The sequence below is a fragment of the Erinaceus europaeus genome, chromosome 12 (genome assembly GCF_950295315.1).
Source record: "Erinaceus europaeus chromosome 12, mEriEur2.1, whole genome shotgun sequence".
Taxonomy (NCBI): domain Eukaryota; kingdom Metazoa; phylum Chordata; class Mammalia; order Eulipotyphla; family Erinaceidae; genus Erinaceus; species Erinaceus europaeus.
In genome coordinates, this window is record NC_080173.1 from 39,903,222 (window position 1) to 39,915,960 (window position 12,739).

A 12,739-nucleotide genomic window follows, 5' to 3' on the forward strand; every position below is an offset into this window, starting at 1 on the left:
TCGTTGAGCACTAGTTTCTTTTTAAGATTTATTTTTATAAGACAGACCAGAGCACTGCTTAACTCTGGTGGCACCTGGTATTGAACCGGAGAGCTCGGGGCTTCCGGCATGCAAGCCCTGTGCTCTTAACTGGCTGAGATAACACTCCCACCCTTTTATGCTTTAAATCACTCAGGCACTTGTTACAGCGAACTAGGAGCTTCAGATATGCAATCCGTGTGCAGGCTCAGTGTTACACTAGCTGAACCATCTATCTTCTCCACCTCCACTCACTGCGTTTTTTTGGTTTAAGTCCAGTTTCTGTTTTGGTGGGGGCGGGTTCAAACTTTGGTTGCACACTGGCCATACTGCTCTGACCCAAGCTGCTGATAGAGTTTACATATTCCCATTTTGCAATTGAGGCCCAGAAGCTGCAGAGCTAGCAAATAATGCCAGGAATCTCACCTTTGCTCCTAAGGCTTGTGTCAAACAAACTCTGTACTGTGGATTCTTGACCTGGGAAGCACTGGATTTGCAGTGACCGCAGCTACAAGCATTTGCTATTAGGCAAGTAGCTGCTGAACTGCTGGCACCAGTTCAGGACCTAATGGGAATCCGGTTTGTGATTTTTTTAAAAGATTTTTTTTTTATTGCCACTAGGGCTATTGCTTAGTTCAGTGCCAGCAATATGAACTCACTGTCCCTAGTGGCCTTTTTTTTTTTTTTAAGTATTTTATTTATTTTATTTTTGAGAGAGAAAGACACAGAAATACCAGAGCACTGCACAACTCTGGCTTATGGTGATGCAGGGGATTGAACCTGGGACTTTGGAGCCTCAGGCATGAGGTTTTTTTTTTTTTCTCCTTTCCATTCTGTTGGATAGAACAGAGAAATTGAGAGAAGAGCAGGTGGAGGGGGAAAGAAACAGGGAGATGCCTGCAGCACTGTTAAACTGCTTGTGAAACTTCCCCTCAGCTGATAGGGGCTGGGGGCTTGAAACTGCCTGGCCCCTTTGTCTTTTTTTTTTTTTTTTGCTTCCAGGGACTTGTTGGCACTACAAATCCACTGCTCCTTGGCAGCCATCTTTTCCATTTTGAGAGAGGAGGGAGATAGAAAGAGAGACATCTGCAGCCATCTTTTCCATTTGAGAGAGGAGGGAGATAGAAAGAGAGACATCTGCAGACCTGCTTCACAACTTGTGAAGCTTCCCCCCTACAGGTGGGGAGCTGAGGACTCAAACCCAGATCCTTGAGCCAGTCCTTGCACTTTGTACTATGCACATAACCAGGTATGTCACTGCCTGGTCTCCTTATTATTATTTTTTTATTATCTTTATTTATTTATTGGATAGAGACAGCCAGAAATCAAGAGGGAAGGGGGAATAGAGAGGAAGAGAGACAGAGAGACACCTGCAACACTGCTTTCACCACTTGTGAAGTTTTCCCCTACAGGTGGGGACCGGGGACTCGAACCTGGGTCTTTGTGCATTGTAACTTGTGCACTCAACCAGGTGCGCCACCACCTGGCCCCTCCTCATTTTTTTTTTTTAAATCTTGATTTTATTATTTTAATGAGAGAGATACAGAGAGAGAGAGACACTGGAGCACTGCTCAGCTCTGGCTTCTGGTAGTGCTAGGGACTGAACCTGGGACCTTGGAGCCTCAGGCATGAAAGTCTTTTTGCATAACCATTATGTTGTCTCTCCAACTCTGTCATTTTTTACTTGAGAACAAATAGAGGAGAAGTAGGCACTCTTACTTTTTTATTTAGCATGGTGCCCTTGGCAAGAACATTGGAGGGCTAGATTAAGTTGGCATTCAAGTTCTGGCTCTCATTACATGACCTTGGAAGTCTGAGTCTCAACTCTTTGTGGAGAGCCCAAAACTCTTTGCAGTAGGTAGTGCTTCACGGACTCCTTGCTAGTTCCATTTGCATAACCAAGGATCAGGGCCACAAGATTGATGACCTTCGCACATTCCAGATCTTTTTCCTTGGGACTGTGGTGAGGATCATGCCACCATGGGTGATATTTACCCAACAGAAACCTCCAGCACTAATATTCAGCAAACTGTGTCCTTCTGAGACACAACGGGGGTTTTTAACTGGGGGTCCAGGATGTGGCATCTGGCATTGCATGTGCCAGAATGATGCTCTGGTTCAATCTCTTATGGTGGTGCCCCTGGTAGAGTGCACATTAGCATATACAAGTACCCAGATTCAAGCCTCCTGTCCCCACCTGCTGGGGGCTAGCTCAGCTACAAGTGAACCTGTGCTGCAGGTATCTATCACCTCCTTCCTTCTCAGCTTCTCTCTGTCTATAAAACAAATAATTTAAAAATAGCCACCAGGGTTATCAGTGGAATTTGGTGCCTGCATGATGAATCCACCACTCCACTCCAGGTGGTCTTTTTTTCTCTTTTATTTTGATAGGATAGAGAGAAATTGAGAGGGGAGGAGTGATAGAGAAGGAAAGAGAGACTTATAACTTTGCTTCATTGTTTGTGAAGCTTCCTCTCTGCAGTTGGGGACCTGGGGCTTGAACCTGGGTTCTTTTTTTTTCTATTCTTTTTTTAAATATTATTTTTATCTCTCAGAGGGGGGTGCACTGTTCCTGGAAGTACTGCAATACCAGGTGGGTGCCTGGAGTGGACAGAGCAAGCCCCTATTCCAACTCCTAGTCCCAAAAATCCATTTTTGAACCTGGGTTCTTGAACGTGGTAATATGTATGTCTAACCGGGTATGCCACCACTTTGTGCTCTCTCTCTCTTTTCTTTTTTCAATATTTATTCCCTTTGTTGCCCTTTTTTTTTGTTGTTGTTGCTGTTACTGATGTTGTTGGATAGGACAGAGAGAAATGGAGAGAGGAGGGAAAGACAGAGGGGGAGAGAAAGATAGACAACTGCAGACCTGCTTCACCGCCTGTGAAGCGACTCCCCTGCAGGTGGGGAGTCAGGAGCTCAAACCGGGATCCTTACTCTGGACCTTGCGCTATGCTCCATGTGTGCTTAACCCACTGCACTACCGCCCGACTCCCTCACTCTCTCTCTTTTAATATTTATTTATTCCCTTTTGTTGCCCTGTTGTTTTCTTGTTGTAGTTATTATTGTCGTTGTTGGATAGGACAGAGAGAAATCGAGAGAGTGGGAAAGATAGACACCTGCAGACCTGCTTCACTGCTTGTGAAGTGACTCTCCTGCAGGTGGGGAGCTGGGGGCTCGAATTGGGATCCTTTCCCTGGTCCTTGCGCTTGGCGCCACGTGCGCTTAACCTGCTGCACTACCGCCCGACTTCCTATCTCTCTCTCTTTTTAATGATAATAGATGGCATTATTATCTTGACCAACATTTATTAACATTATTATCTTTGCTATTTGTTTTGGTTTTAGAGAGGCAGAGAGTGAAAAAGAGAGTACAACACTGAAGCTTTCTTAAATGCTGTGGAGGACAACCTCAAACCTGAATGGTGCACATGGCAAAATAGTGCACTGTCCAAGTGAACTGTTTCTTTAAAAAAATTTTTTTTTTTTAGATTTTATTTATTTATTAATGAGAAAGATAGGAGAGAGAGAAAGAACCAGACATCACTCTGGTACATGTGCTGCTGGGGATTGAACTCAGGACCTCATTCTTGAGAGTCTAGTTCCTTAGCCACTGCACTACCTCCTGGATCACATTAATTTTTTAAAAAATATTTATTTTCCCTTTTGTTGTCCTTGTTGTTTTATTGTTGTAGTTATTATTGTTGTTCTTGATGTCATTGTTGTTGGATAGGACAGAGAGAAATGGAGAGAGGAGGGGAAGACAGAGAGGAGGAGAGAAAGATAGACACCTGCAGACCTGCTTCACCACTTATGAAGTGACGCCCCTGCAGGTGGAGACCTGGGTGCTCCAACCGGGATCCTTACTCTGGTCCTTGCGCTTTGCACCACCTGCACTTAACCCGCTGCGCTAGAGCCCGACTCCCCCAAGTGAACTGTTTCTTACAGTTCCATTTTACTTAATTTGCCAGAGCACTGTCCAGCTCTGTGTTATGGTGGTACTGGAGATTGAACCTTGGAGTTTGGAGCCTCAGGCATGAGTCTTTTGTAGAATCATTATGCCATCTTCCCTTTCCTCAGACTAGAATTTTATAAGTATGGATTAATTATTCCATAGTTTATGTTTTGCTGAGTCTGGGTCTCATACTGCTCTGAGCTACTTTTTCATTCAGATATAAAGAGCAACAGAGAGGCACTGACAATAGGAATGAAGGTAGAGGCTTTCGAACAAGTTAGCAGACCAGAGCTGAAAACCTTTCATAGGGTAGTGTAAGGGGCCTGGTGGTGGTGCACTTGGCTGAGCGCATGTTACAATGCGTAAGGACCTAGGTTTGAAACCCCAGTCCCCACCTGCCAGGGGAAAGCTTTGCAAGTGGTGGAGCAGTGCTGCAGCTGTCTTTCTGTTTCTCTCCCTCTCTATCACCCTCTTCCCTCTTTCTGGCTGTTTATCCAATAAATAAACACAGAGAGAGTGTCAATTTGACTGCCTCTAGAAAAGTAGGTTTCCGAATGGACTTTGTTCTGTTTGCCACCTTTAACTTCTTTTTTAGTGAGAAAGAAAGGTCAGAGCACCCCTCAGCTCTAGCTTATGGTGGTGCCTGGAACCTGAGCTGTCTCCCTGACCCCTTTATGTTATTTTTAACCTTGAGTACTCAATATTTATTTATTTATATTTTCAATTTAAAAGCGTTTTTTAAAAATTTATTTACTTTATAGGACAGATTGAGGAAGAGGAGATAGAGAAAGTGAGAAACACCTGTAGCCTTGCTTCACTCACTGCTAGTGAAGTATCTCCCCCTTCAGGGGGACTAGGGATTTGAACCTGAGTCCTTGCACATTGTAATGTGTGCTCTCAGCCAACCTTTTATTTTAACATGTGCCCAAAACCTTTTATTTTCATTTATTTTAATAATGTATTTATTGTGCAGAAACAGAAATTGAGAGGGAGAAAGACATTTGTAGCACTCACTGCTGCACTGCTCATGAAGCTTCTCCTGCAGGTGGGACCTGGCTTGAACCCAGGTCCTTACCCATTATAACGTGCACTCTAAGGGTTGCACCACCGCCTGGCCCTTTAAAAACATATTAATAAGAAAGAAGGGGGCCGGGTGGTAGCACACCTGGTTGAGCTCACGTTGCAGTGTGCAAGAACCCGGGTTCGAGCCCCTGGTCCCTATCTGCAGAGGGAAAGCTTTGCAAGTGGTGAAGTAGTGGGGCAGGTGTCTCTCTGTCTCTCTCCTTATCACCCCCTTCCTTTTGGATTTCTGGTTGTCTATCCAATAAATAAAGATTAAAAAAAAGAAGAAGAAACAGCACATCACTCTGGCACATGTGATGCCAAAGATCAAGCTGAAGGCTTCATGTTGATAGTCCAATGCTTTATCCACTTTGCCATCCTCTGTGGCACATATTTATTTTTAAAGATGTATTTACTTGCTTATTCATGAGAGAACGAGCATACTAGACTATCAGTCTAGCATATGTGGTGCCAGAAATTGAACTCAGAACTTCATGCACAAAAGTCTTTTACACTGCTCCTTGAGTAGTCAGTATTTAAATCTTTCTTTCTTTTTCTTTTTTTAAACTTATTTTATTTTTATTTATTCCCTTTTGCTGCCCTTGTTGCTTTTTGTTGTTGTTGTACTTGTTGTTGTCATTGTTGGATAGGACAGAGAGAAATGGAGAGAGGAGGGGAAGACAGAGAGAGGGAGAGAAAGATAGACACCTGCAGACCTGCTTCACCGCCTGTGAAGCGACTCCCCTGCAGGTGGGGATCTGGGATCCTCACACTGGTCATTGCGCTTTGCACCTCCTGTGCTTAACCCGCTGTGCTACTGCCGACTCCCTCATATATATGTATATATATATATGTATATATATATATATATATATGTATATATATACATATATATATAATTTTTAATTTATTTTTTATTTAAGAAAGGATAAATTAACAAAACCATAGGGTAGGAGGGGTACAACTCCACACAATTCCCACCACCCAATCTCCATATCCCATCCCCTCCCCTGATAGCTTTCCCATTCTCTATCCCTCTGGAAGCATGGACCCAGGGTTGTTGTGGGTTGCAGAAGGTGGAAGGTCTGGCTTCTGTAATTGCTTCCTCGCTGAACATGGGCTTTGACTGGTCGGTCCATACTCCCAGTCTGCCTCTCTCTTTCCCTAGTAGGGTGGGTCTCTGGGGAAGCGGAGCTCCAGGACACATTGGTGGGGTCTTCAGTCCAGGGAAGCCTGGCCGGCATCCTGATGGCATCTGGAACCTGGTGGCTGAAAAGAGAGTTAACAGACAAAGCCAAATTGTTGAGCATTTTTTAAAATATTTTATTTAATTTATTTTTGAGAGAGATACAGAGAAACAGAGATTTTTGAGAGAGATACAGAGATACAGAGAGGAACACCAGAGCACTGCACAGTTCTGGCTTATTGTTCTTCTAGCGTTTGCCCTTCTTCCGTAGCCAGTCAACAGCATCAGGTTGAGCCTGATGTAAAGTTTCGAGACCTCCTTTGAATCTGGAGAGGTGGCAGTCGTTGACTATGTGGGTCATAGTCTGTCTGTAGCCGCAGGGGCAGTTCTGGTGGTCTCTGGCTCCCCAGCGATGGAACATAGTGGCACACCGGCCATGGCCTGTTCGATAGCGTTTGAGGAGGGCCCAATTGTGGTGCAGGGGATTGAACCTGGGACTTAGGAGCCTCAGGCTGGAGAGTCTCTTTACATAACCACTAATCTATCTACCCCCTTCTTTCTTTTTTAAGATATTTATTTATTTATTCCCTTTTGTTGCCCTTGTTTTATTGTACTTATTATTGTTGTCATTGTTGGATAGGACAGAGAGAAATGGAGAGGAGGGGAAAACAGGAGGAGAGAAAGATAGACACCTGCAGACCTGCTTCACTGTTTGTGAAGCAACGCCCCTGTAGGTGGGTAGCTGGGGGCTCGAATCGGGATTCTTACTCCGGTTCTTGCGCTTTGCACCACCTGCATTTAACCTGCTGTGCTACTGCCTGACTCCCTAAATGAAGCTTTTCTGTTAGAGCTTCTAGGACCAGAGATTCTTGGACTCTTGTCCTCCCCCACCCCCATTTCTTTGTTACTTAAATAGATTTTTTAAGAGGCAGAGGGCTTGGATGATGGCACATCTGGTAGACCACACACATTACAATATACAAGAAGGCCCCAGGTTCAAGCCCCAGGTACCCACCTGCAGGGGGAAGCTTCATGAGTGGTGAAGCAGTGCTGCAGTTGTCTCTAGACTCCCATGCTTAAGGCTCCAAGGTTCCTGCTTCAATCTCACTGTACTGCCATTAGCCAGAGATTAATAGTCCTTTGTGGGAGAAAAAAAAAAAGATCTTTGGGGGAGTCAGGTGGTAGCGCAGCTGGCTATGCACGTGGTGCAAAGTGCAAGGACTGGGTAAGGATCCTGTTCAAGCCCCCGGCTCTCCACCTATAGGGGAGTCACTTTACAAGCAGTGAAGCAGGTCTGCAGATATCTATCTTTCTCTCCCCCTCTCTGTTTTTCCCTCCTCTATTTCTCTCTGTCCTAACAACCAGGACATCAATAACAACAATAACTACAACAACAATAAAAAAGGGCAACAAAATGGAAAATAAATATGAAAAAATTTTTAATTAATTATTTATTCCCTTTTGTTGCCCTTGATGTTTTTTTTAATTTTTATTTTATTTTTGAGAGAGATGAAGAGACAGAAACACACATAGAGAGAAACACCAGGGCACTGCTCAGCTCTGGCTTATGGTGGTGCGGGGGATTGAACCTGGGAATTGGGAGCCTCAGGCATGAGAGTCTGTTTGCATAACCATTATACTGTCTCCCCCACCCAGTTGCCCTTGATGTTTTATTGTTGTAGTTGTTATTATTGTTGTTGGATAGGATAGAGAGAAATGGAGAGAGGAGGGGAAGACAGAGAGTGGGAGAGAAAGAGAGACACCTGCAGACCTGCTTCACTACTTGTGAAGCGACTCCCCCATAGGTAGGGAGCTGGGGGCTCTAACCGGGATCCTTATGCTAGTCCTTGAGCTTTGCGCCACCTGCACTTAACCTGCTGCACTACCGCCCGACTCCCTAAAAGAAATCTTTGACTATCAAAAAAAAACAAAAACTTGTATACTGAAAATTATGAGTCACTACTCAAGGAAATTGAAAAAGACACAAAGAAATGGAAAGATATTCCATGTTCATGGGTTGGAAGAATTAACATCATCAAAATGAATATATTACCCAGAGCCATCTACAAATTTAATGCTATCCCCATCAAGATCCCAAGCACATTTTTTAGGAGAATAGAAAAAATGCTACAAATGTTTATCTGGAACCAGAAAAGACCTAGAATTGCCAAAACAGTCTTGAGAAAAAAGAACAGAACCAGAGGCATCACACTCCCAGATTTCAAACTGTATTATAGGACCATTGTCATCAGAACTGCTTGGTACTGGAACATGAATAGACACACTGACCAGTGGAATAGAATTGAGAGCCCAGAAATGAGGCCCCACACCTATGGACATCTAATCTTTTTTTCTTTAATTTCTTTATTGGGAATTAATGTTTTATATTCAACAGTAAATACAATAGTTCGTACATGCATAACATTCCCCAGTTTCCCATTTAATAATACAACTCCCACTATGTCATTTATCATCCTTCATGGTGGACATCTAATCTTTGACAAAGGGGCCCAGACTATTAAATGGGGAAAGCAGAGTCTCTTCAACAAATGGTGTTGGAAACAATGGGTTGAAACATTCAGAAGAATGAAACTGAACCACTGTATTTCACCAAATACAAAAGTAAATTCCAAGTGGATCAAGGACTTGGATGTTAGACCACAAACTATCAGATACTTAGAAGAAAATATTGGCAGAACTCTTTAAAGACATAAATTTTAAAGACATCTTCAATGAAACGAATCCAATTACAAAGAAGACTAAGGCAAGTATAAACCTATGGGACTACATCAAATTAAAAAGCTTCTTCACAGCAAAAGAAACCACTACCCAAACCAAGAGACCCCTCACAGAATGGGAGAAGATCTTTACATGCCATACATCAGACAAGAGTTTAATAACCAACATATATAAAGAGCTTGCCAAACTCAACAACAAGACAACAAATAACCCCATCCAAAAATGTGGGGAGGACATGGACAGAATATTCACCACAGAAGAGATCCAAAAGGCCGAGAAACACATGAAAAAATGCTCCAAGTCTCTGATTGTCAGAGAAATGCAAATCAAGACAACAACGAGATACCACTTCACTCCTGTGAGAATGTCATACATCAGAAAAGGTAACAGCAGCAAATGCTGGAGAGGGTGTGGGGTCAAAGGAACCCTCCTGCACTGCTGGTGGGAATGTCAATTGGTCCAACCTCTGTGGAGAACAGTCTGGAGAACTCTCAGAAGGCTAGAAATGGACCTACCCTATGATCCTGCAATTCCTCTCCTGGGGATATATTATCCTAAGGAACCCAACACATCCATCCAAAAAGATCTGTGTACACATATGTTCTTGGCAGCACAATTTGTAATAGCCAAAACCTGGAAGCAACCCAGGTGTCCAACAACAGATGAGTGGCTGAGCAAGTTGTGGTATATATACACAATGGATACTACTCAGCTGTGAAAAATGGTGACTTCACCGTTTTCAGCCGATCTTGGATGGACCTTGAAAAATTCATGTTATGTGAAATAAGTCAGAAACAGAAGGATGAATATGGGATGATCTCACTCTCAGGCAGAAGTTGAAAAACAAGATCAGAAGAAAAAAAAAAAACAAGTAGAACCTGAAATGGAATTGGTGTATCGCACCAAAGTAAAAGACTGTGGGGTGGGGGTGGATGGGTGGGGAGAATACAGGTCCATGAAGGATGATAAATGACATAGTGGGGGTTGTATTGTTAAATGGGAAACTGGGGAATGTTATGCATGAACAAACTATTGTATTTACTCTTGAATGTAAAACATTAATTCCCCAATAAAGAAATAAATTTAAAAAAAAAAAAGGGAGAAGAAGGGGGTGGGACACAGACAGTGAAAGACTTAAGCTTCCTTCCATGTGTGGGAGCTGGGCTTGAACTTGGGTCACACACATGGTAAAGCAGCCATTATTCAAATGAACTCTTGTTGGCTCTTACGGTTTTTTTTTTTTTTTTTTTTTTTTTTGTGGGTTCTATCTGCCAAAAGTACATGTGTTGGCCAGTACAGAGTTCCTTGGGTGGTACTTGCTCTTCCTTGTGCTGAAGAGCAGCTCAGAGGCTGTCTGGGCACAGTACGTAGAGCATACAACTGTCCACCCACACTCTGGGCCTCCTGCCTTGGGCTGCGTATCACAGCTGCCATGGCAGGTGTTCGGGTGTCTGTGTCCACAGTTCCCTCTGCTCCATTGTATTCACACACTTGGCTGTATTTTTCATGACAGCATGCCTGTGTTACAGTAATGGCTACTGTGAAAGCCCTGATTAGCAATGTCCTGGTGAGAGCCAGTTGTTTTCTTTTCATTAGTTTCACCAGAGATCCTAGAGGATCACTGTAATTTGGGGCTATTAGACAATTTTATTTAATGGGTATATTTGGCTAGCAAATTAGACTGTGGGTACATTTATATAGGCAAAACAACACTTGTCTTACTATGTTGCTACTTTATGGTTTTATTTATTTTTGTCATCACATGGATTCACTGCTCCGGGCTGACTTTTTCAGATAGAGAGTCTTAGGGAAAGAACACAGCACTGAAGCTCCCTCCAGTGTGGTGGGGGCTGGGCTTGAACCTGCATCACATGCATGGCAAAGCCACACACTGTATAAGTAAATTATTTGGCTGACTCAAAAGAACATGCTTTTACTAGAAGCTTCTATGGGAATTCTAGAGTTCTGAGAACATGCATTTTGGAATTTTGAGTCTTACCTTTTGGTGCAGCCCTCGACTAAAACAATTTATGTTTCTAAATCTTTTATTATGTGAGAAATGAAAGATTATGCTTAAGTCACCACCTCTTAATTTTTTAAAAAATATTTATTCCCTTTTGTGGCCTTTGTTGTTTTTTAATTGTTGCAGTTATTATAGTTGTCGTCATCTTCGTTGGATAGGACAGAGAGAAATGGAGAGAGGAGGGGAAGACAGAGGGGGAGAGAAAGATAGACACCTGCAGCCCTGCTTCACCGCCTGTGAAGCAATTCCCCTACAGGTGGGGAGCCGGGGGCTTGAATTGGGATCTTTGTGCCGGTCCTTGCGCTTTGCGCCACATGTGCTTAACCCGCTGCGCTACTGCCCAACTCCCATTTTTTTTTTTTTAAACTAGATCACTGCTCATCTCTGGCTTATGGTGGTGCTGAGGATTAAACCTGGGACTTTGGAACCTCAGGCTTGAAAGTCTTTTTCTATGATCATTATGATGTCTCCCCAGTCCTTCAGGAACTTGCAGAGCCCCTGGAAGAGTTAGGAAACATGATCCTTTCCTCACAGTTTAATTTCCTTGTTGTTATTGTGGCTTCCCCATGCAAGGTCTCTTTCTTTTCTTTTTAAAAATTTATTTGTTCATGAGAAAGATAGGAGAGAGAGAACCAGACATCACTCTGGTATATGTGTTGTTGGGGATTGAACTCAAGACCTCATGAATGACCAAGATGGTATCTTGGAAAGTTTAGAAAAGAAAATAGCGGGAGTCGGGCTGTAGTGCAGCGGGTTAAGCGCAGGTGGCGCAAAGCACAAGGACCGGCATAAGGATCCGGGTTCGAGCCCCCGGCTCCCCACCTGCAGGGGAGTCCCTTCACAGGCGGTGAAGCAGGTCTGCAGGTGTCTCTTCCCCTCCTCTCTCCATTTCTCTCTGTCCTATCCAACAACGACATCAATAATAAAACAAGGCCAACAAAAGGGGAATAAATAAAAATTTAAAAAAAGAAAAGAAAATAGCACTTAGTCTTAGCTAGCTCAGTGGAAAAGAGGCAGTGTAGCTTAGTGAGCAGTGGTACTCACTGCAACATGTTGGCAGGCATAATTCAGAAAGGAACCTAAAGTTCCACACGGCGTTTTTTTAATAGAATAGCATTATGTTTACTAGACAGGTCTGCATGGAGAGTCTCAAAGAGCTCTCTGGTACTTGAGCTGCCCAGGAGCTATGCTGTAGCTGAATTTATTGGGTATGTTTTTCTCTTTTTCAAGTAACTTTAGGCTGTTAAAATGGAGACTCCAGTCCACGATGTTCTCAAGGACACTGCTGAGCTGTGGTCTTCGCATGAGAAGATGCTGATGCAGCCCCTGAAAGACAGCGATGCTGAGGTGAGTCTTCACAGATGCTCCTGAGGCACCTCAGTGAGGCTAGAGTTTGAGGCAGGGACTGGCAGAGTGACTAAATCCTTTGAGGGCAAACCTGTATTTCTGAGTCACTACAGAGTGCAAAACCCTTTGGAAGAATTAGGAGACATGATCTTTTCCTCACAGTTTAATTTCCTTATTACTGGGGCTTCCACATGCAAAGTCTCTTTTTCTTTTCTTTTTTTAAAGTTATTTATTTATTCATAAGAAAGATAGATAGGTGAGAGAGAAAGAACCGGACATCACTCTGGTATGTGTGCTGCTGGGGATTGAACTCGGGACCTCATGGTTGAGAATCCAGTGCTTTATCCACTGTGCCACCTCCCAGACCACCAAAGTCTCTTTTTCAAACAGAAATAAGACAGACAAGGGAG

The 12,739-nt window shown here is 43.4% G+C and overlaps 1 protein-coding gene and 1 pseudogene across 1 annotated transcript in view; one reads left to right on the plus strand and one right to left on the minus strand.

Annotated features, from left to right (window-relative positions):
• SHMT1 (serine hydroxymethyltransferase 1) overlaps positions 1-12,739 on the plus strand; it is a 33,708-nt gene that overhangs the window by 311 nt on the left and 20,658 nt on the right. The window contains exon 2 of the mRNA XM_007526188.3: positions 12,213-12,329. Coding sequence (XP_007526250.1) covers positions 12,231-12,329 — 99 coding nt within the window. The 5' untranslated portion in view covers positions 12,213-12,230. The remainder of the gene's footprint in view (positions 1-12,212; positions 12,330-12,739) is intronic.
• LOC132542185 (U2 spliceosomal RNA) lies at positions 2,575-2,701 on the minus strand (annotated as a pseudogene).